This window comes from Hypomesus nipponensis, chromosome 15 (genome assembly GCF_054491055.1).
Source record: "Hypomesus nipponensis isolate SF chromosome 15, ASM5449105v1, whole genome shotgun sequence".
NCBI classification, from domain to species: Eukaryota; Metazoa; Chordata; class Actinopteri; order Osmeriformes; family Osmeridae; genus Hypomesus; species Hypomesus nipponensis.
The window spans coordinates 12,654,389-12,678,473 of NC_140375.1; the positions used below are offsets into that span (position 1 = coordinate 12,654,389).

At 44.3% G+C, this 24,085-nt stretch overlaps 1 protein-coding gene across 4 annotated transcripts in view; it reads right to left on the reverse strand.

The window, feature by feature from the left end:
• Positions 1-24,085, reverse strand: part of LOC146257578 (neurobeachin-like) — a 144,582-nt gene that overhangs the window by 24,884 nt on the left and 95,613 nt on the right. For all 4 annotated transcript variants that reach the window (XM_084673465.1, XM_084673467.1, XM_084673466.1 and 1 more), the window contains 4 exons: positions 5,666-5,783; positions 5,454-5,556; positions 5,244-5,359; positions 1,948-2,060 (listed from right to left, as the gene is read on the reverse strand). In XM_084673465.1, the coding sequence (XP_084529591.1) occupies positions 1,948-2,060; positions 5,244-5,359; positions 5,454-5,556; positions 5,666-5,783 (450 nt within the window). The remainder of the gene's footprint in view (positions 1-1,947; positions 2,061-5,243; positions 5,360-5,453; positions 5,557-5,665; positions 5,784-24,085) is intronic.

Genomic DNA, 24,085 nt, shown 5'->3' on the forward strand with positions numbered 1-24,085 from the left:
TTTCACTGCTCACGCCACCATGGAACTGTGAGACGCCAAGCGAAAAATATGACACTGAAAGTGTACTTATGTACAAAACATACTTACATCGATTAAAGTTGTCGATAAGAATGATAACTTACAAAATCTGTACATTTTAATTGTGTATAAAGATTAATAAATATAATAAAAGTGTATTTAGCTCTCTTTGAACATATTCAAATTGGAAATCAAGTACATTTTTTCCACTTGGGACTTTCAGCCTGTGCTGACTAGACTCCACATCCTGTTTGGCAGTCAGCAGACCTTCCCCTACAGCCCTAGAGCGTGGAGTAGCGTGAGGAGCTCTGCTCGCAGGAGCAGCTGAGAACACTGACTAATATGTGATTCACGCCTGACATGGAAAGGTATTTGAATGACCTAGCTCAAAGGAAGGATCAACAGAAACTCCATGTCAGAACTTCAGGGAGAGAAGCAGGTGCATAACCATCCAGTTCTAAAGGCTCTTAGATGAAAACACATCGAGGCCTACTGCATACCTACCACTTACCCTTTGCACAGAGACAGGCACCACACACACGCTCAGACAGAACGAACAAACTCAGAAACTGTGCCAAAACGGGCCTTGAAAAGAAAGGTGAAGGATCGGAGAGATGAGGCAGGGGTGAATGGTCCCTCCCCGCTCTACTATATATGAACTTGTGGAGCTAGGAGCCCCAGGGTTCCAAGGACAAGTGTCAGGAGACATAGGCCTGTGAACTCATGCTAATGAAGGCAGCCAAGCCCTGTAAACATCACGGAAAGATGTCACAGGAATACATTACAATACATAACTGTCTACCCAAGGCTAGAGGGCTGCACACACACCCCCACCCCCACCCCCGGAAATCCACAGCCATCCCCCAGTCCCCCCCAGTCCCCTCCAGCCCTCTCTCTCCTCCTGCCTGCCCATGGCCCCCCCCAGCCCCCTCTCTCCTCCCGGGCCCCCCAGCCCCCTCTACTCTCCTGGCCCATCTGGATCTCCACAGACGGGGGCCGCCACAGGCCGACAGGAGACAACAGCAGGTGACACAGTGGAGATATGCAACCGTAGTCTTGCTTGTCTGAATTCACAACTGTGCATAGGCTCACAACACACTACAATTTTAATAGTCAAAATGTATTGCTGTGTTTTTATACAATGTATGTGCTGGGTAGAAAAAAGAGAGCGAGAGAGACTGGGCTTGGGGAATAACAAAGCTAGAGTTCAGCAAAGTGATCTGCAGTCTGTTTTTATTTCCTATGAAGACAGAACACAATTCTCGTACAGCCCAAACAGTGTGCCATGGTCTTAATTCCAGTATAGTATGGCAGGATTGATAAGTGTTCCTCTACTGCTCAACTATGCCTTTAAAAAGGATGTTTACTGAATTATCATTTGAACAAGAGTCACCAAAAGGAATGGACCATTCAAGTTAGCATTTACTAGACATCATTAACACACCCAGTTATAGTCTTATGGACAACTCGAGGGCGTGCTTCATTCCTGATTTATATTGTATTAAATATTATATTATATGAATATCCCTTGTTCTCAAAAGAGCTGCTTTCAATCTAAAGGTAAATTGTGTGCAGTTTTATATGATCCTTAAACATAAAAGCTGAGGTAATAATAGATGTACAAAATCACTTGGATACAAATCGCAGAGAGCAAAATGCTGCTGTTGGAAAGGCAATACAATAATCCCTCCACAAACAAATCATGGACACACTTATTGTTCTAGTGCACTTCATCGTGTTGTATTATCAGCCTCATCCAGAACAACGTTCTTCAGAGCTCAGCCTCCACACATGATGTCTGAATTAAGTCTCATTGAATATGGCCTCATTTCACTGTCTGACAAGGGAACAGCCTCGCTGACAGAGACGAGTGGCCCTACCCTCTCTCCCCCCTCCAGGACCCCCAGGGGGTGTGGCATCAAGCAGTACCTTGGAGAGATCTCTGAAGTTCCCTGGCAGGGTGAGGTCCAGCTCTTCCGACTCATAGTTGGTGAGGACCCAGGGAAAGACGGGGTACTGGTTCAGGTCATTGTACGTCCTCCCTAGACAGACAGATGAGACAGAGAGCGGCGTGAGAGGTAGGGGGAGAGAGGGAGGAGGGGGCTCCGGAGGGGCACACACAAGGCTTAGGTTACGTTGGGGTCCCAGCATGCAACATTCCAACAAGCTCCCAGTCACCAGCCCTCAATCAGAATCCACTTCCTGTCTCTGAGGGCGTCTGAGAGGGCGACCTCTTTTAATAGAGTTCTCACTCTGACTCCGTGAAAACGTGCCCGCGTACAGCTCTCTCTCCCTGCCTCCACCCAGCTGACAAATACATCAGTGAGGACTGGGGTTGGAAAAGTTCTATGGAGGTGGTTTTCAAGTTCATGAAGAACATAAGTGACTGTAAGCTGTGTGGTGTGGATGTAATTAGAGAGATGTAGATTCTTCTTGAGGCCATGACACGGATAGCGTCTGACGTGTCACCGCTAGGCTGCTCTCCTGATTGGACAACCAACAGCAGTTACCATGGAGACATCATGTCAGTATATATGACTGTGCCCACATGCAGCTCTACTGAGAGATGCCAGATGTGAATCTCTTTTCTTTCTTCCTTTTCCTCCAGAACTGGGAATATGGGATTCAGATGGCAGAATCTGTCACAGGAAATACAGCCATGAGAAAAATGGTCATAAAATCAAGAGGATCTCTTCAACATACCAAGTTACCACGATCCCTCTCTAATTTCCCTATGAATTAAAGAGGCTATGGGTGTGAGATGATTAAAGACCAGATATACACACTAGCAACCCATAAACTGACAATTTGTGGGGGAAATGAATCAATTAACACAACAGCTATATCTGTATGTGACTTAACCAGTAAGCAAACCCTGTTGGACACATCAATAACATCAGGATTCAATATAAAAAATGTATACTCCTAAATATCAAATTACTTCCAGTAAAGTGTAAGGTGTTTGGTATGATTTGAGACTGTTTGGGTTGGAGATTGGAGATGGATCGCTCTGGTTCAACACTTTCCATTGTTAGCAGGAGTGAAGTGCCACTCACCCAGAGCCTGTGTGAAAGATGAGCCCTGACCACAAGAGGTTTAACAAAGGAAAACACAACGGTATCTCATCTTTACACGGTCATCAGTCAAACACAGTGCAGCTGTCTACGCCTGGATGTCATATCCTAAGCTGCATTCAGGCCTCTGAACCATTAAGCTTCTCCTGCTCTGTTTGTCCCTGTGTGTTCTCCTTACTGTCTTTAAACTATGTCCAACAGTGGCACAGGTGATTATGCACTTACAGTTACCACAACAGATTTGATTAAAGCTGGTAGCATATCAGTGGATATTTTAGACCCTTTTTAGGGGTGCTCACGCACCCTATAATTTCATCTCAGCACCCCTAAAAAATAATAATAATAAAAAAATACAAATTATTATTGTTTATTTTCATTTGATGCTGGTAGTTCATGAAGAAAGGGACATCCTTAGTTTTTTCATTCATTATTTTGCATAATAAATACATAAATGTATTAATTGTTATCCAGCTAAATTAGCGGCATGGCAGGTAGTGGCCGTGGCCAACACAGCATTTTACCCGTGCTTCCCAACTTTACAACTGCCTCTGGAACCAATTTTCTCAGTCTTTATGGTTAAAAGAACATGACATTGTTTACAAGAGCACGGATTCTACATAGATCTAGCCCCTTAATTTTGCTCTCGAAGTGCACCAGATTCATGCGTTTAACTTTAAAATGTAAAACGTTTTCTTCCGGGGGAGCCTCCAGACCCCCCTACAGGGTTGGTGGTTCGCCATATCCTTCTCAACTTTTTTTTCCCCTGACCTGTTTGCATGCCTGTTATTAGCAAGGGGGTTTAGCACTTTTGCAAGGCACTGTATTCATGTCACATTCTCATTGGGGGCTGAGCACCCCTAAAGGTCTGATCCTAGAATCGGCCTGTAGCATACTATAAGAGATATAAATCATATTTTGGAGGCTGAGTTTCAACTCAATATGTAAATAGTACAACCACAGTGAAATCATAAGGTTCATTATCAGACAGTTTGCTGTGTCTACAGATTGACTATCATGGTTAATGGGTGTCAAAACGTCTCTGAAGTCACTACCTACTCGCTATTCTATTTGACCCCAGTTATGCTATTTACCCCTACAGTGAAGCTCTTAAGCAGAGATAATGCATCTAGATCCAGTAACTGTCCTCTTGACAGTTAAGTCAAGGAAAAAGTATGTGCACATAGCCAAAGTCCTTATTGTAGATGCATAATTAAAACAGGTTGATGGGGAGGGGGGAGGGGGTGGGCATGAGGTAGTAGCAGGGGTGGGGGAGAGGGGAAGCTGCCATTGCTGAGACTGGGCTGGCTGGGGTGGCAGGATGTTAATAACAGTGGAATAGTGTTTAATTAGAAGAGTGCTGGCTTCACTTTCACACACCCATCCCCCACCCAGCACCCACCCCAATGCTGTCTGCCTCCCCACACCACTCTGACACTCCTGACAAGCTAGGTCATTACCAGGGAGTTTTAATGAATTTTCTCCATGTTTTGCTGTCTGCCTTACATCTAATTATCTGACAATAATGTATCGAACTCATGCAGAAGCTAAATATAAATATGCATGAGTATGCAGCGAAGGAAGGATGACACCTCTGAGAGCGGAGGAGTGTGGCAGTCGCTCTTGCTTCCCTGCTAGTTGCAGTTCAGATCAGAGAGTCAACAACAAAATTATTACCTCCACACACACACACACACACACAGACTCACACACACACACACACGCACACGCACACGCACACACACACACACACACACACACACACACACACACACACACACACACACACACACACACACACACACACACACACACAGACTCACAGACACTTACCTTCTCTCTCTCTCTTTTTCCTCTCCCTCTCCCTCTCTCTCTCTCTCTCTCTCTCTCTCTCTCTCTCTCTCTCTCGCACTCATTATCGAGGAACATCGGTAGTCCCTGCCTTCTGCTTCAAACTATGTAGTTCTCACTCACATCAACAGTGAAGTGTACCCACTCACACCAAGGAGTGAACTCAGCGCTGTAAACATCTTATTTAAAATCCTGTGGTGAAGGGAAACATTAATGATGCAGCACCACACACTACAAACAGAAGATCTCACATCTAGCAGTGTAAAGGAGGACTATGAGCAGGGGGAGGTTAGGGTGGCTCACCTGCAATGGTGTTGAGGAACATTAGATATTCAAAGTTGGAGATCTCTCTTCTCTGCCAGCGCTGCGTCATATTGGAGGACTTGAAGAGCTGGCGTGGAGTAGCCAGAGATATCCGCCTGGAAAACCACACAGCATTAAAAATGAAGAGGTCTTGTGAAAAGGGATTTAAATGTTGCACGGTAAAGGTAAATATGCTGTGTTGTGTCCCACCTTGCCTGGGGAAGGCCGTAGCTGGTGCCCACCCCAACCCGAGGAAGACTGTAGACCACCTTCTTCACTGTGGCTTGGTCTGGGAAGTTGAACATGACTGAGGCTGTGGAATGGAACAACATTGAACAACACACATTGGAAAACACACACACCACAGAGCACGAGCAGAGATCAAAAAAGGAACAGTGTGTTTGGTGGGAAGGACTTCTTACTTCTGTTAGCCATGAAGACCTCAAGAGCAGTATTTTGCAGGAGGTGGCGCCTGGAGAACACTGCCCGGATCTCACTAAACATCCATTTCCCATGAAGCCCCTCAGAGTACGCCAACACCTGCAGAGGAAGGAAAGACAGTGAGGGGTGCATTTGTTAAAACAAGCTGGGTGTTGTAGTTTGAGACAGGCTGGTGTTGTAGTTTGGGACAGGCTGGTGTAGTTTGGGACAGCCTGGTGATGTAGTTTGGGCTCATTATAACATCATATATAATGACAATGACACTAATACTTCGATTAACTAATCAAATTGAAACACTGTGTAGGTTCTTTTGTCTATAGATTCTGCCTGACAATCCCATCCCAGTATGATATAGACCTCTCTACACCACTGTGTTCTTCACACCTTGTTCAGGCTGTCTGCTACACAAGTCAGGGTGAAATAATGTGGACAATAACAGCCCCCTGGGTCACAATAACATATGCAATCAATGAAAACAGAAGAGAGAGAGAGACAGAGAGAGAGAGAGACAGAGAGAGAGAGAGAGAGAGAGAGAGAGAGAGAGAGAGAGAGAGAGAGAGAGAGAGAAGAGAGAGAGAGAGAAAGAGAGAGCGAGGATGAACAACCAGGGAAGTGGGAGGAGAGGAAAGAAGGGATTATTAGAGGTGTGCAGACCCCTGGGACAGCAGGTCCTGAGAGGGAGATCAAGAGAGCCTGCTTGACAGGTGAGAATGATCCCCTCACGCACCTCCCTCCCTCCCTCTACCTCTCACCTTGCCTTCCTCCCTTCTTCACCTCCCCCTCCCACCTTCTCTTCTTCCCTCCCTCCATCCCCCCCCCAACACCATTGATTCCTCTCCACCACAATGGTCCAACTCAGGGATGGCACTGTCATTTCCTTAGCTCAGAATCATAGACATGTATATTATATCTGTACAGCCTAGCATAGGCAGACAGACTAGCACAGACCTGCAGCCTGATTTAGACAGACAGACTTGCATAGACCTGCAGCCTACAAAAAACAGACTGTTTGTTGGTGTCTGTGTGAATACAGCCAAAACACAAAGGAGTGGAACAGGGGGGAGCACACCCAGGTAAAGTGAGGAAGCGAGGGAGGAAGGGACAGTGAGAGGGATGGTTAGAGAGTAAGATGTTTGGCTGTGAGGTTAGGCTCGATGCTAATGCTCATTTAAAATGGTGACAGGCTGAAGGAGTGTGTCTCGAGCTGGGCTGCGTTAATTTCTCCCTGGAATAGCGCCGCTGCGACCTCTGTGTCACATCAAAGTCTCTGGAGCTCAATTAAAACTGGATTAGGTAGAGATACTAGATGTGCAGCATCTCCAGCTCTCTCCTCGTAATGCTCCTGCTTGACACCTCAGCACCCCCCTACTCAAACAGTTGTCATAGAGACAGTAAGGCCCAGAGGAGCCCAGGGCCGCAGTGACTAGCAGGAAATGGAGGAGGAGAGGAGGATGGCAAGGGGGAGGAGGAGATATAAGGAGGGGGAGAGGTGAGGTGTGGTACTGAGGGGCCAGGGGAGGGAAGGGGGGGGGTTGAGGTATGGTATTGAGGGCCCAGAAGTGGAGGTGAGGTGTGTGTGCAGGGATGAGGTGTGACACAGAGGAGCCAGGGGTGGAGGTGAGCTGTGACACAGAGGAGCTAGGGGTGGAGGTGAGCTGTGACACAGAGGAGCCAGGGGTGGAGGTGAGCTGTGACACAGAGGAGCCAGGGGTGGAGGTGAGCTGTGACACAGAGGAGCCAGGGGTGGAGGTGAGCTGTGACACAGAGGAGCCAGGGGTGGAGGTGAGCTGTGACACTAAGGAGCCAGGGGTGGAGGTGAGCTGTGACACTAAGGAGCCAGGGGTGGAGGTGAGCTGTGACACTGAGGAGCCAGGGGTGGAGGTGAGCTGTGACACAGAGGAGCTAGGGGTGGAGGTGAGCTGTGACACAGAGGAGCCAGGGGTGGAGGTGAGCTGTGACACTAAGGAGCCAGGGGTGGAGGTGAGCTGTGACACTAAGGAGCCAGGGGTGGAGGTGAGCTGTGACACAGAGGAGCCAGGGGTGGAGGTGAGCTGTGACACTAAGGAGCCAGGGGTGGAGGTGAGCTGTGACACAGAGGAGCCAGGGGTGGAGGTGAGCTGTGACACAGAGGAGCCAGGGGTGGAGGTGAGCTGTGACACAGAGGAGCTAGGGGTGGAGGTGAGCTGTGACACAGAGGAGCCAGGGGTGGAGGTGAGCTGTGACACTAAGGAGCCAGGGGTGGAGGTGAGCTGTGACACTGAGGAGCCAGGGGTGGAGGTGAGCTGTGACACAGAGGAGCTAGGGGTGGAGGTGAGCTGTGACACAGAGGAGCCAGGGGTGGAGGTGAGCTGTGACACTAAGGAGCCAGGGGTGGAGGTGAGCTGTGACACTAAGGAGCCAGGGGTGGAGGTGAGCTGTGACACTGAGGAGCCAGGGGTGGAGGTGAGCTGTGACACTGATTGTCCGTGCTGAAAGGGCTATTCATTGACTTTTGTTTCATAGTTTATAATATACAGTACCATGCCAGGAAATTCTGAGAGAAACATTTCTGTTAGCATATGAAACCTTATACAACAAGGAGGGCTGTAGACGACATCCTTTGTTACCCAGGGTTGTGTTCTGTTCCTATCTGAGGTTCACATTGTTGCTACTATGACAAATCACAGGCCAAAGGGCCAGCCTTCAACAAAAGACACAGGGTAAAGTGGAGAAAAAAGCCCAGATTTCAAACAGCCCAGATCAAAAAATTTGTCATAACAACAAAGCTTTGGTTTAAACCAACAAGCTGAGGCCCCTGTAGATGGGGCTTTGACAAAGCCCAGCCCTCATTTTTAGAGGCCCAGCTGTAAAAAAATGCCATTTAATGAACCTGTCTGCTGAAGCTGTCCCCTGCCTGTCAGAGGTGTCAGGCAGTGACAAGCGCAGGGGACGGCCGCCTCCAGTCACAGACAGGCCTGCCAGCTGGAGACTTCGGCCCCAATCTAATCAACCACCAGGAAGGACCGGCGCTCTGCTCAGCTCTGCTCTTGGTCTGTCATGCTTGGGGCTGGGGGAGTGGAGGAGAGAGGGAGGGAGGGAGGAGGGACCCAGCCTTTTGTTTCCACACAGGGTTCTCCATACAGGCTCATTAGGCCCTCAGAGCCAAGCACGCATGCGCTGGCCCTACAAGCGAGGGAGGAAACTCAGACTCGCCCACATAATAGCCATAATGCAATTTAACGTTTCTGTCTTCTGTATCCTTGTTTTCCCCTCCTCTCCGTCCACTGATCTGACAGAGGGCAGGCTGCACGGTGCCTGCACAACATCAGAGAGGGGAAATATTGTGACAGATGAGCTGAGCAGAAGCACAGGTGACACCAGTGTTTAGGCTGAACCTCACATGCAATAACGTGGAGATGCTCAAATGGAACACATCCCACTAAAAAGCCAACGGAAACCGTTTTATGCATAGCGAAGAGATTCTAATTATTCCTGACTTCTGCACAGACTTAACCCTGTGCTGGCTTGGTACTGTGACGGAGGATAATACATCTAGAAAAATACTCTCAAACCTGCTGCAAATTCTCTCCCTATATGAAACCTGAAGCCATCCCTCTCCACGTCAATTGTAGGGGGAAATGGAGCAATAATGTGATTCGGTGAGGCCTCAAGCCAGCATGACTGATATATTTATATGGGAGTGTGGAATATTCTGACAACCTGCTATCATAGCACCTCTGCTGTGTTCTCTTCAGATTTGTCTAATAGGCTTCTAGTATAAAGCCCCACAACTGTCTGGACAGGGAGGGAACAGCGCAAGAGGCCATGAAAGGCAAACTGCTCTCATTCTGAGTGATATGACTACTCCCCCAGGAGAGAGGAGACGGATTTCACGCACAGCAATTTGGAGGATCAGCACACACTGTGAATGCTGTATCCAAAGAGTGACCCCAGGCAAAGTGAAGAACATCTGTGGGGAGTTGGAGGAGTCTGTTTGTGAGGGAGGAAGGGATGGAGTCTGCTGCTGCTATACACTGTGTGCCCCCAGAGCCCCATGCACTGGACACAAGATGGTAGATTGGGAGGGAAATATAGGTTGAGGCTGTAGGCAACAAAGGAGCTTCACTATGGGTATAGCTACTGTATGGAATAACTACCTACTGAGGCTGCTTTATTATGAAAGATAAGGTGACAACCATTATCAATGGTTTTGGAAGTTAATTAAATCGTGTGACTGTTCCTCTGCTTTCGGTTCAGCACATTAGTATATTCACAGCATCCTTCTTTAAATTCATAGCGAGTCAAAAACATCGCTAGCCTCTTGACCCCACTTCAAAACAAAGGAAACTAATCTTGTTTGGGATGTCAACATGTGTCAAGAAATATCTTGACATTTCTAATCTCAATCTATGGAAGTGTGTGTACAAAGCACAGGGCACATGCCATATTGAGACACTTCAAAGGCCGGATGTGATGTCATATAAATCACATATTATATGTTATAGGAGTTAGAGAACTATACTGTTTCGGTTTATAAAATAAAAGTAGACATAAAAACAAAGGGAAAAGAATATAGAGAAAAGAAAGAAAAACACAAAGAAAAAACAAGCTGCTGGTTTAACTCATCCTTTTTAGGTCCCTTCAAGATATATTATACCTTAGAGATAAAAAATATATAAGTGTGCATTTCATCTTCCCTCATATGACACTATTACGAGGGGTGCAAATCAGAAAATATGAAAGTTGTGATTATAGGGCAGAATTGTTTCACTGTGCCCCTCCTCACACCCCATATCATAACTTCAATAAAGTCAAGGGCTCCTAAGGCAGGTATTGGTGGAAATAAGATACAGATTTGCATAATCAGTGTCACTATACATTTGGGAGGCAGTTGGAGTGTGGCGAGATGACAGTTCTGGTGCTCTGGCAAGACCAGTGGGATAAAAGGGAAGAATATGCATTACTGCACGCTGGCAGATCACTGCTACAAATGTCCAGCCAAGTTTGTCAATAACATTTATGTTACAGGCAGCATTTCACACATATTAGCGGGCCTGTCTAGTTGTCTTAAACACTGCTATGGTGGGAGGGAGGCTCATCTCCCTGCGAGGAACTCTGTGATCTGCTGCTCCCGGAAAGCAGGCATTAATACCTAAAGCCTCATCTATACCAGCAGCATGTGACACCCCGCAATAACACCCCACATCCACAGCACTACAGAGACACACTACATAAACACAGCACATCCACAGCACTACAGAGACACACTACATAAACACACCACATCCACAGCACTACAGAGACACACTACATAAACACCCCACATCCACAGCACTACCGAGACGGACTACATAAACACCCCACATCCACAGCACTACAGAGACGGACTACATAAACACAGCACATCCACAGCACTATGGAGACACACTACATAAACACCCCACATACACAGCACTACGGAGACAGCACAATAACACACCACACACACACTAGCGCACTGGAGGAAACAGAAGTGTGTCTAAAATATGGTGATAGTTTTGCGCAATTATCCACAGGGACATAGCTGACTATGCTTTCAGGAATTCTAAATCTCCTTTATTTAGACTTAAAACGCGGCTGAGGTGGATAGCAACTCTGTCCAAAAACACAACAACACCCACACACACTCATCCAGATGGATTCAAAAGGCCTACACTAAGGAGCTTGAGAGAAGTGATGCAGTCATTTGGTGTAGGGCCCTTTCAGGAAGCCTTCACTAATGGGCCGTTTTCAGGGACTTGTCAGCTTTAAGATGACTGAAATCTTCCTGGCCTGGCTACGTCTTCCCCTGGATGCCACTGAAAGCACCAAGCTGATCGGTTTAAATCCTACTTGTTTGTGTGGGAGGGGGCGTCGGCTCAGTGCTAGATGGAGGGGGGAAGTGGGAAATAGATAGGGATGGAGGGGTGGAGAAACGGAACCAGAACGGAGGAGAAAGAGCAAGTGATTAGGGGAGAGGGCCTCGCTCATCCTTAACTAGTAATCTAGTCTCTCAACCTTTGCTTGAACTTTTTTTTCTACGAGGTATAACAACAACAGCCTCATCCTTTATCATTTTCAAATTTTTTATTCACTTTAAATCGCTAATAATATGTTACAGATTTGTCTCCCTCCTTATAATTCTTTCTGTCTTCACGGCATATCATTCGGAGAACACAGTGCCCCCTTTCTGCCAGAGGCTCTTAGAGGATGATCACAAGAGACACCTTTGGGATGCAGCCAGAATCTAGAGCATCATTTTTTCAGACACGAAGTGTGATTACTCTGACTTCTAACAACCAGACGTGCCAGAGCAAAGGTAGAACAGGTTCTTATCCAGTCTCTGGAACACAACAGCTTTATGCTAATGAGGGTCTTTGTCACAGGCTAACCCCTTGGGGCAGTGCAAGGCATGCAGGGAAGGATGATAATCTGGTTGTTCAGTGCACTGGATCATTTGCCCTTCATCCCTTGTAATTATATAGTTTAAATCTTTTTACCAATGCAAATCCTACGGCATGTTTACACTGCTAGTCGGCATTTAGGCAGGCAGGCAAGAGTCCGGCAGGCAGGCAAATTGTCAAATAGGTAGTCAGGCAGGAAAACAGGCAGGCAAACAGTCAAGCAGGCAGGCAGGCAGAAAAGCCAAGCTCACACCCTGAGGCTATGGGAGACAACTGAAGGATGGTGAAAATGTGGTGGTCGAACTGAGAGTGCTTCCCACTTCTAAACCAAGCACTTGTAGGATTACAAATATGTACGAGAATGAAGGGAGAAAAGATGGAGGAGAGATGGAAGATTATTGAAGATACATGGCAGACAGATGAGGAATAGATAGAGAAATGTTGGGAGAGTGGGCTTGTGCTGCTCAGGGCTGTATGTGCCACCCAGAGGGACTATGGGCCATCTTGCATGCCTGCCAAAGCCAGCAGCTCCTGACAAGATGCTTGGCGTGCTATGATTTGACTAATTACACTGGATTAGACCATATTAATGCAAGCTGTTTTCTCCAGGGTCAATGACCTTCCCAATGTGACTGCTATAAAAGTACATAGCTATTGCTGTGTAAGTAAATAACATCTAGGAAGGGGAAAATGATTAGAGTACAGTATGGGAACAAACATATATTCTCTTTCTGGGGACTGTTAATCTGTAACTGAAAATACATCCCCACAGGACAACAAGCAGCAGACATCTAGATATGAAGAATATTCTCTGAAGTCCTCCAAAAGATTTCCTTGACATCCTCTCCAGGCAACTATTTGACAGCAAACCAAATTCCTGTCCTACTCTTTGGCTCTGCTGGATAGGGAGAACACCCACATAAAGAGTTCAATCAAGCCCATGGAACCCTATCAGTTTTCACAGTGATTTATTATATGGGGAGGGATGCATTATGTATGCTGAACATGACATTACAACATTTTATTTAATATTAAGATGACATTTGGACCAGATTAATGCATTATTCTCAGAGAAAGCCCATGTGGCCATGGTAGAGACTGAGAGGCTGAGCCTGCCTGGCTACACATTCACTGAGGGAGATTCCAAACTCTGATGAAGACTATATGTCTGGTTTCGTAAGGGGAATTCTTTCTGCTATTACAATCTATTAAACTAAGTTTCACCTTTCATATGCATTTAATGTATTGTCTTTCATATATGAAACCATAACAACAATTATTTTAAACATCATTTGATTAAAAACATTTTACATTTAGTCATTTAGCAGACGCTCAACAAAGAAACACATATATATTTTCATATTTAGAGTATATTTACAAGGGCCTAGTATGGCCCCAAATTGGACTGGCCAGAATGTTTACAAAGATCAATTAACATTCTTACACGTGAAACATATGTGTATACTGTGTATATACTCTAATGTTAATATGTACGTACCTCAAAATATTAGGGACTAACATGAATCAAACACACCCTTTTCATGGGAAGTCATGGGAAGTTGGACAACCATGAAGATGATTGCAATAATAAAAACCTCTTCAACATGGAAGTAGAAAAATCCAATAGTGACAGGAGGAAATGAACATTAAAATGTGTTTTAGGTCCTCTGCCACTTAAATGAACGAGTGTTTTACCCAAAGAGCAAGGAGCTTCACTATTTGTACGTGTTTCTTTGCCTTGGTATTATAATGGTCTTAAGGCAAGCATTATAAAGACAGAACACCAGAGAACCTTAAAGCCTTAGTTTCATGAAACATTTAGGCAAAAGTTCCAAGGGCTGGAATGATGAAAGAAGGTAGGTTGGAAAATGGGCTTCTGGGATCTGCAAGCCTTATTGTACAGAAGTCACATCAAATTAATACTGAGGGCCATTTGCTGCCTTTCTTCTCTCAAGCTTTTCAGAACGGATTAAGCTATGAAAACTCAGAAATTACTAAAGCACCTATTAAGCATTATGCTCACACTTTCTTCTTTCTCCCTTTGAAAGCGTTTGAATGTGCTTTGGAATTCAGGTCTTTCAGAAGAAAAAAAAAGTTATTGTTTGCATGCTTGATTAAACACTGTGACAGTTTGATAAAGAGCAACGTAAAACATACATTTCCACCTGAACAAAATAACATAAAAGAACAACTTCAGTTTGGTAAACACTGTCATACATGCAATTCATATACATATTACTAAAACCCTTTCTAGTTAATGACTATATTCTACATGAGATGTATAATGTGTGTAATACAATGCAGAAATCTCAGCAAATCAAAAGATTTTCTTACTAAGGAATATCTTCAGTGTAGTGTATTGTTTGTATGTGTGTGAGCGTGTGTGAAAGAGAGAGAGACACAGAGAGAGAGAGAGATAGAGAGAGAGAGAGAGAGAGAGAGAGAGAGAGAAAGAGAGAGAGACAGAGAGAGAGAGAGAGAGAGAGAGAGAGAGAGAGAGAGAGAGAGAGAGAGAGAGAGAGAGAGAGAGAGAGAGAGAGAGAGAGAGAGAGATGGTGGTCTAGAGTCCAGCCAGGCAGCTGAAAGCCTCTGAGAGTGTTTCCACAGAGATGAAGGAGCAGTCAGGCTCTGTCTCTCTCAGGATCTCTCCAACTCTCTTTGCTCTTTTGCAGCCTGTTCAAAGGAGGGCTGGGAGCATGAATTGTAATTGTAGCTCCTAACAGGATTCAAGAGGGCCCAAACGGAGGCACTTGAGAACCAGGTCGTGTGGAGTTAAACGGCTGTCAGACACTCAAACTACCCAGCATGTGAACCAGCCCTCAAAGACCGGTCACGGCCACTTCCAGGGCCCTCTGTCCTCCCTCTCTCTGTCTCCGCTCTCTCACACAGAGATTAAATATCCAAATATATAACCTTTAAACACCTATTCAGCTTTTAGCTTAATAGTTCTCACAAGCACTTAAATATTTCACAAGTTTATGTTCAATGCTGAATTTCCAATGGATGTTCGTAGATATATATATTTTTTTTAAATACAATTGCAAAAATCTAATTATACTTAATAAAAAAAACGGAATCATTAAAATCTGTTACATTTTCTTCCAAACCCCATTGCCATCCACACAGATAAGTATAATAAGTTAGGAAGATAGGGTCCTGCTCATTTAAGAAGATAATAACAAATGGGCATGTGACAGGGGACAAATGAATGTTATTGGGGTCATGAGCAACACCTGAGACCCAACAAAACCACTAAACCAGAGCCTCAGTTCACCCGGCCTGCCTGCCTCCACCCAGCACGCCCAGGAACAATGCACTAGGTCAGTTGTGGCACCGCCCCCTCACAGCCCCAGCCAATCACTGAGACACTCACAGTGCAGCGACCAGCCTGAGATCCCAGCCCAGCCTGTCTGTGCCCCTGCTTCTCCCCCACACATTTACACAAAGCCACAACCCTGCAGCGTGAAGCCCCTCTGTATGACCCTTATTAAACTCCTAATTGGATTGAGAGTCGCTCAGAGAAAAAATTCAACATAGTTCATTCTTAGAGATTTTTTTTTTCTTTGGCATTCCTTCCAATAGTTTGCCACTACAACAATACAATTCCAAATAAAGTAACTGAGAACTTTTCTTCTTCAAAACCACCAACAGAATTGCAGAAAACGAAATAGGCAAAACCTTTCCCCCCTTTTTATAAGGCTTTAGAATTCACAGGGTGCAAGAGACGGTGCTGAAACAAAGCCTGCGTTGGTCATTGTGAGGCCTTTCACTGCTTTAATGGTCTTAAAACGGCTACAAGTAGAGTCCTATTCAGCAGTGACCAGCTAGCACTGCTCCCCTCTCGTCAGCCAAGACAAACTCACTACAGAGATCGAACTCTAAGGGGTCGATGAGGGAGAAGTTCACTTCTACTATTCTGAGCTCTATGCCAGTATAACCCTCAACACACTTCTTCTAATTATACAAAATAAATACTCCCAGAACAACAACATCAATCAAGTATATTATGGGAAACAGCATAATGGCAATAATTACAATAATATCTCATTAAGAGAGGCAGAATGGGAGACAGGGGAGAGCTAATATCAGACAGGTGTACAACACACTGCAATTATGGAACCTGGAATTAGTTCTTAGCCTGAGGGTGAATAGAGGGGAAAGTGAAAGCTGAGTGAAAGGAAGTGTGTGTGAGCGCGTGTGTGAGAGAGAGGAACTGTGTGAGATAGTGTGTGTATAAGTGTCTGTGTGAGAGAGTTTGTATGTGCGTGAATGTGGGAGAGAGCGAGAGAGAGAGAGAGAGAGAAAGAGAGAGAGAGAGAGAGAGAGAGAGAGAGAGAGAGAGAGAGAGAGAGAGAGAGAGAGAGAGAGAGAGAGAGAGAGAGAGAGAGAGAGAGAGAAAGGCTGGGAGAGATAGTCACTCTGACAAAAAAAGAAGGAATTGCAAATAAGCAAACAAAAATGTCTTAAATGTGTAAATTAGGAGGAAAAATGAGAGGGAAAATCAGCTTCCCTGCAGACTGGAAGCTGAGATGAGAGGGGAGCAGCCAAACGTGATCAAGGGGAGCTGTGGAGCGGTGCGGCAGGCGTCAAGACGAGCACTCAGCCATCGAGTGGCAGCTTCTTTTCCAGTCAATCATTCATTACAGAGCCAAGAGCTGTGGAGGAGTGGCTCCTCAACTTGACCTATCATATTACTGCTTGTGTAGAAGCCTAATCCTCCTTCGTTAGACGATGTCAACAACCAGCCCTCCATCCTCCTACCCCCTGCTACAGTATACACACCTCTCAAGACCAGCAAATTGACACTTTAATAAGATAATTTGAATTTTAACAAGGTAGAACTGAAAACTCCCTGCTCTTTCTTCCCCCCTCCTTTCACCTTACGTTATGTTTTGCCCAGTTTTGCTTCTCGCTCTCCATCCCACGAGGCAGCTACCCTCTGCCTTTGTCTGCGCCAACCAGCACCCCCCCATCCCCCATCCCAAAGTTCGAAACTAAATAAGTCAGGCTTGACTCTTCAATCTTTTATTGGCTGGCCAGGATAGTTCTCTTGGCCCGGGGGCAGATTCAGAGCAGGTGGAAGCCTGGAGGCAGGAAGCTGCATGTCAGCACTTCCTCCTCCATCATGACTCTTTCATGGAGAGCACCTCCTGAACAGTCCTAATGGGGTCCAGCCAGCTGACTGCTCTAATGAATCCACCAGATGACAGCTCCGCATGAGGAAACTGCGATGCATCTCTACACACACACACCACACAAACTCTACCAAGACTAAGGACTGTGCACATCTTGCTATTTACAAAGAAAACACAGCACAGGTGTAGATATACAGTATGGTCCATGAGATATGGAGAATCAGAATACAGCATCAAAGTGGTGTTCTGTTTTGACATGTTCAAAAGGTGCCTAACCATTAAGTGAGTATCAACTGCACCACAGCACTGCACAAATAAATCTTTACACACACCACAAGCAAAGGTCTAGCTGATACCCAATAGGAGTTGACAGAGACCAGAAACTGACAGACATTTCTGATTTGAGATGCCTCTGAGCTTGGTTGAGTTTGACACTGCCATGGCAGAAGGACTTTACATGAGTGAATCCCTACAAAGTTAATACTCTTGAGATTTTATGGCACGTCATGCACACATCCCAGTACCCTCAAAATATCTATCCCTATTGGAAAATGTATGTAAATGTGGAGATGATCTTTTAAACTTTGTCAGATGACTGTGACACACCTTCCTCGTAACACTGTTTGAGTGATGTTAATTACCGTGTAAAATAAGCAATTGGCATCCTGCCCCATATGTCCCCCTTTCTCCTGTCCTGTGGAGGCTATGGAAATGAGGACGGGTAGATTTGATTGTGGCATCTTTTCCGTCTGTGCTCCACATTGTGGGGCTGCACTAGCAGCTAAGAGGCTAATATTCAGCACTGCTCACCACAACCAGAACTAATCAAAGTAGACAAAATGTGTCTGCTGCCATCTTTGTCTAGCAGGCGCTCAGGGTGAGCCTCTCCCCAGTCCCCTCCTCTCCACCTCCCCTCTTCCCTCCCTCTCGAAGGGAGGGCGACAGCAGCGTAAAATGGTGGCCTTCAAATGTGTGTTCATGTGGCAGTAGCAGTGTGGGGTCCAGCCAGGGCTAGCAGCAGGGTTGGCTGAGGCTTTGGGCAAGCTGGACAGACAACGTGCCGGATCTGAGCTGGTGACACCGTTCCATCTCCTGGTCTACGTGGACCACAGCTAAACCCATGCTTTTTTTTACATTAAATGTTATTATATTTTTGTCTATTAATTAAAATATTGAGTGTGCCAACTTGTTAATAATCAAGTCAATATCAAACAAATTGTCTGAGAAGAATGTTGTTGTCCAAAAATGTTGTGTAAAGCAACCAGGGAAGAAAGAAAATCTAAAACCATTAAATGAAAAGTACAAATTGGTTTATTTATAGATGCTTGTGCATATGAGAGTGATTTAAACTAACTATCTAACTTCAGTTGCCTTGCGTTATCATTCCGGGCTTGGCAGTTAAACCTTAACCCCAAGGAGGCATAAATCACAGAATGAAACAAGGCAGACTCCTCTGTTTCATTAATGGAAATGATCTGCCAATATGCTGGAGTCGATTCACACGTGTCAGCTGCAATCGCCACACAATGGGCCAGCCAACTTATGAACTCACAGCACCACCTCGCAGAGTCTATAAAACAACTGGCAAGGCCACTGGGGAGCGCCCCGCGACACCAGGCTTGTGCTCAGACCACCAGATGACACAGATGGGGCGAAACCAAACAAAAGTGAGGCTCCCTTTGTACAAAGTGGGACCCCTTTCAAAAGCCATTCAAGCAACAAATTGAGGAAATCTGGCCATACAGCACTCTGGGTTTTGGGTTTTAATTAGCGTGGACTTTATGTCACCGTAAGAGAAGTCAGGTTTGTGAGGTTTTCAACAATGGCAGTCAAAATAAATCTAGAAAGGCATGCTATTGGTGATGTTCACCAAACACATAGTGTTAGAGATCAAAATTAAAAGGAAACTCTGAATAATGTTTGGATACATACTTAAACATGTATGTTATGTTTGGTTAATTTGCCTTATAACCAGAAATACCATATGGACATGTATTTCAGCTTGGCAGGTAAAGAATAAGATAATTATACATTAGGTTCTTCATTTATTTAATCTGGAAACTGTGCAGTTTTTGCTCCTGGTAACAGAAGCACATGAACACTATGGGACTACTCTTCCTGGTATAATGCTCAACAACGCCCAGCTTGAGTTCTTTAACAGGCACATCATCACTTACAGTGGTTTATTTTTATGTTAAGCCATAAAATGAGCACACAAAAGTGTTCTGTTCAACGGGTCGTCTCTGCTCCTCTCTAGCGTCGCTGAAATCTGCATAGAGAGACATTTGTCATCATTAGCCGTGCTCTGACAGTTGGCACCCGGCACCTCCGATCTGCAGGACTGGCAATTATGAAGCCTTCATCCCTTATTTGGGTAACATGGCCTAATTTCATCATGGGCCCCACCTCCAGCATTTCATTATTGCGGCCCCAAGTCAAAAGAGTCTTATTCCACTTTCTCTTTGTTGTTTCTATTCAGTGAGCTTCTATAAAGCAACCTCATGACATTTTAGAGAAGAGTAGCAACATTAATTTGAGGTTCATAATTAGTGTGGGGACGAGGGCTGCTTGACGAGGATCATCAGGTCAGTGAGCAAATGATTACTGCCTCCACCTTTAGACAGGAGATGTCTCCAAGACATTAAGATTAATCACACTGCCGCCAGCGCATGGCTGCCTTTCAGTCTATGCATGGCAATGGAGAACAAAACAAGCTGCTCTCGTGTCTGCCCAAACAACAATAAAGCCAAACAGAAGAACACACAGCTGGGTTGGTCACCTACCCACCTTCCTAACTATTGTCATGTAAAAGTAAATACAACACCATTGAAGGATAAAGCATGGACTCACACAGAAGACAACGAGCAAGAGAACATGTGTTACTACGTAATATTATCCTTCTATGTCAATAATTGTACTATTATTTTGGGAAACATAAGTCCATGTCTATCAATGTTAAATACATGCATACAGTTCATTAGAAGGCTGACAAGCATATAATTTTGATGAGGGAGAATCCAGAGTCCAACTAAGTCCGTTATTTTGTATATATTTCTCATCATATATGATCCTCCTCCTGGTGTGAGCACGCTAGTCTTCAGCCAGCCACACTAGTCACTTGGAAGGTCTCCTAGTGCCTGTGGCTATGCTGCCCTGCTTTCTGAACACCGAGGGAGGCTGCTAATACACAGAGGAGAATAAAACAAATGAAGGGACAACACCCACAGGGGTCCATGGTGTTAGGCAAAAGGCCTCAAAATTAACTGGCTTCCCTACAGAGATCCCATATTGCTTGGGATAATGATATTCTGATTATTAAAAAAAATCCCTATGACAATTTAATTTCGATACAAATGAAATTGTGGGAGAACATGTCAAACTCAATCATGATCCCATGAGATTTATGATATTATATTACTTTTCACAGTCTCTGGACTAAAGCTGATCTCAAATGTCTCAAATGACAGCAATCATAATCTGTTTTTTTTGTCCACAGGAATAGGCCACCCCATTAGCGTCAATTGGTATAATCTGGACATTGACTTGGTACTTGGTACTGTAACAACTAAACTAGTTTTGGCAGGGCTCCATGTCTTCCAGATTGAGCATTCAAGACCTTGGAATTACATGGGGAGGATTTCATTTGTGCATGTGCAATGGGATTATTGATAAAGAAATAAAGTAACTATTATAATCTCCAATTAGCCTTCTTCATTGGCTGTAAAAGTCAGGGTTATTATTGCTCAGTGGTAATGAACTTAGAGGCCCACACATGGTCATAGACAAGTAAAAACACTCGTTATTCTGAGTGAAAGTATTCATCATGTGCTAACAGTATAGTCATGAATTCCATTGGAAGTGTATTCATAGGATCTGTTTTATGAGGATGACACTGGAATAAACTTACATTAAAAAAAACATGACCACTGGCTTTTTTGTTTTTACCTTAGTTAAACATGCTGAGATGTACAGCATTGTACACTAGCAGTGCTTTCCAATGTGCTTTAGAGGGCATGGAAGATAGAGGCAGCCCTGTGGTGGTGAGAGGCAGAGTGCCTCCTCAAAACCATGCAGTCTGTACTGAGCTGGACAGCTTCTCTCTGGGGTTTTAAACAATACATTCCTTAGGTTCTAAATAGGAAACCACAACATTGCATCCCGCAGGTCCAAACAAAGACTTGCCTGGGTGATGCTTGCCCAAATACAATCATATAAAACGATATACTGTATAATAGTGTACTCAACAGATTTCATCACCTTAGGCTGTTTGATTCCATATCCTAAACGGATGATCAAACGAAGCATGAAAACTGTTTTTGACTTAGGAATAGCAAACTTTAGAATGGCAGACTTGAACTGTAATTCAATGGCGATGAGTAAAATTGTCTATGGCGTCATCACAGAGCCATTTCAGCTATTAGACAATAACTGTTGACCCCTTGCCTAACCCCTCTATGAGGAGGATCAGTCTTGCTAAGAGAGAAAAAGGCAAGAGAGAGGAGAGACAGAAATGCATAAGTGGAGAGGCGAGCTGTGGAACAAAGAGGCCTTCTGAAAGGGTCACATGCTCGTGCAGAATCAGCGGAAGTAGAAGTCATTGTATTGATTTACACAATCATGCATGGATGGTTCAGAAATAGGCCCAAGCGTCAGGCGTGGCCTCATATATCACTTAGACTGGACTAGCTTGATGGGGAGCCCGTCTAAACAGACACTGCAATGTTGTAATGTTGTAAAGATGGAGTAACAGAGGAGACCGACAGGTCCAGTGCGGCAGCTGACAACTGCTGGTGCCCTGGTAGAGTGTGGAGGTAAAGGTTGAGTTACTGTAAAATCTACAACCAGATACTCTAGATAAGGAGGCAACAATCCCAGTGAAAATCCCTCTCCTATCACGCATGGGGAGGAAACTAGAGGACGAAAACTGAAAGATATCAGAGTTGGAGTCGAGATAGTCTGGTCCCAATAAAGCCAAGTGCCTGCCGAGACAGAAAGTGGGGGGAATAGTGAGAGAAACAGAATGTGAAAACACGGGATGGAAACACGGTTTTATCTCTATAGGTCTCACTGCACGTAACCATTCCAGAGAGTACGTTGTATTTGCATAAATGTGTTCAAAACAGAATGTACTTAATGCAGTGCCTTAATGCTTACAAACAACAAACACTTACCATTTCCATTAGGTATTATGTAAACATCGGACAGAGCAAACCTGAAGCTATAATTCGACTCTGAAATACACGGGCATGGATGTTATTCAAAGGGCTATCCCAACACCCCAGGTGATGTCATTTCTGTAATCTCTGCCTGGTAACAGCAGGAATGATGAATTATGGTTGGCAAGATGTAGCTGACAGAGTGGGCCAGACAGACAGGCTGAGATGATAATGGGAGTCACCTATCCATCAGGGTCCCTCACGCAAGCTCACACTCATATCCTTGTTCTTTACAAGGGACTGACGAGCCACAGTCTGCCCTCATAATGTCTGCCTCTGTGCAGTTCAGTACTGTAGAGATGAGTGTAAATGCCTTTGTGTTCTTTATCTGATCCTTGTAGAGCTGCCTTTTTGAAGTATTCTTCAAAGCAAGTACTGCAGATGGACTGCCAAGGTAATAATGAGAGCCAGAGATGGTTTGGCTGTGGGGGCAGGATTGCTTTATTGTGAATCCATTTTGACTGTACATCTTAAACCATGTCAGTGAGACAAATATCTAATCATATGTTTCTTTTGAGACTAATATAGTTAGCCTCTTCTACATTTAAATACATAAATAAATAAAACATGAATGATTAATTCCATAATCATATTTAGTGTAGGTTAAAACACACAAATTAATTACAACATATACTAGGCAATCAATTTCGAATTATTAAAGGAAGAAACACAACAAAGGGAATTCATGTTTTACTTTAAATAATCTACAAATATATGAGTTTGGTTAAAATAGACAAAAGTACATATAACCAGAGCGAAAATAAACTCATTGTTCAAGAGTGTTTTCCATTTTGAGAAAACCGTTTAGGTGATTGTGGATCGTATATTATTACATAAATTAAATAATCGACATAGCATTACTCCGGAATAACAATTAACCATATGGCTTAAGGTTATTAAAAATATGTAGTTGTGTTATAGACTTTACCGTTCACCTTGGCCTACATGATGGATCCGAATACGTTTGTCCTTTCTTAAACAGAAAATAACGTTTTTATATAGCCTACAATTTGACCGAATATTTTTAATTCCAGAAAATAGCACTATACAAGTTAAAATCTGAAATATTAAGACAATACTGTCTGTGTTTTTGTTACCAAGCACATGTGGTAATTTTACAAAATATACCTGACATGTAAAAGGTATGCATACCATGGTGTAAGGCCTAGGCAACTGTAGGCCTGATTAAGCCTATTTCGACGAGACGAATAATTTCTTTACATCCATAATTTATGTTATTACACTGGCATATTTCACCAATGCAGTTGCACGGGTAAACAGAGTAGGTCAATTACGGCTATAGGCCTAACCACACGCAAAGACATGAGCCACATGAAAAACATAAAATAACTGCTCAATACTGTCTCTTTCGGTCTCTGTAGTCTAAATTTGGAGCAGGTAGGCTGAGCCTAGCCTACATCCCCAGGGTGTGTGAGGTAGAGGATATAAAGAGATACGCAAAACGACACTGAAAAATAAATTAGAAAAAATCGAAATATAAACAAGTTGCCTTAACAAACTCTCACAATTTACAGTGTTTTATTTAAAACTATCGACATATTGTTTTATAATCTTACGATCCATTATCTGATTAAAATTCACAATCCAGTGTATACATTAGAAAAACTCCGTTAAAATGGCGAAAATAA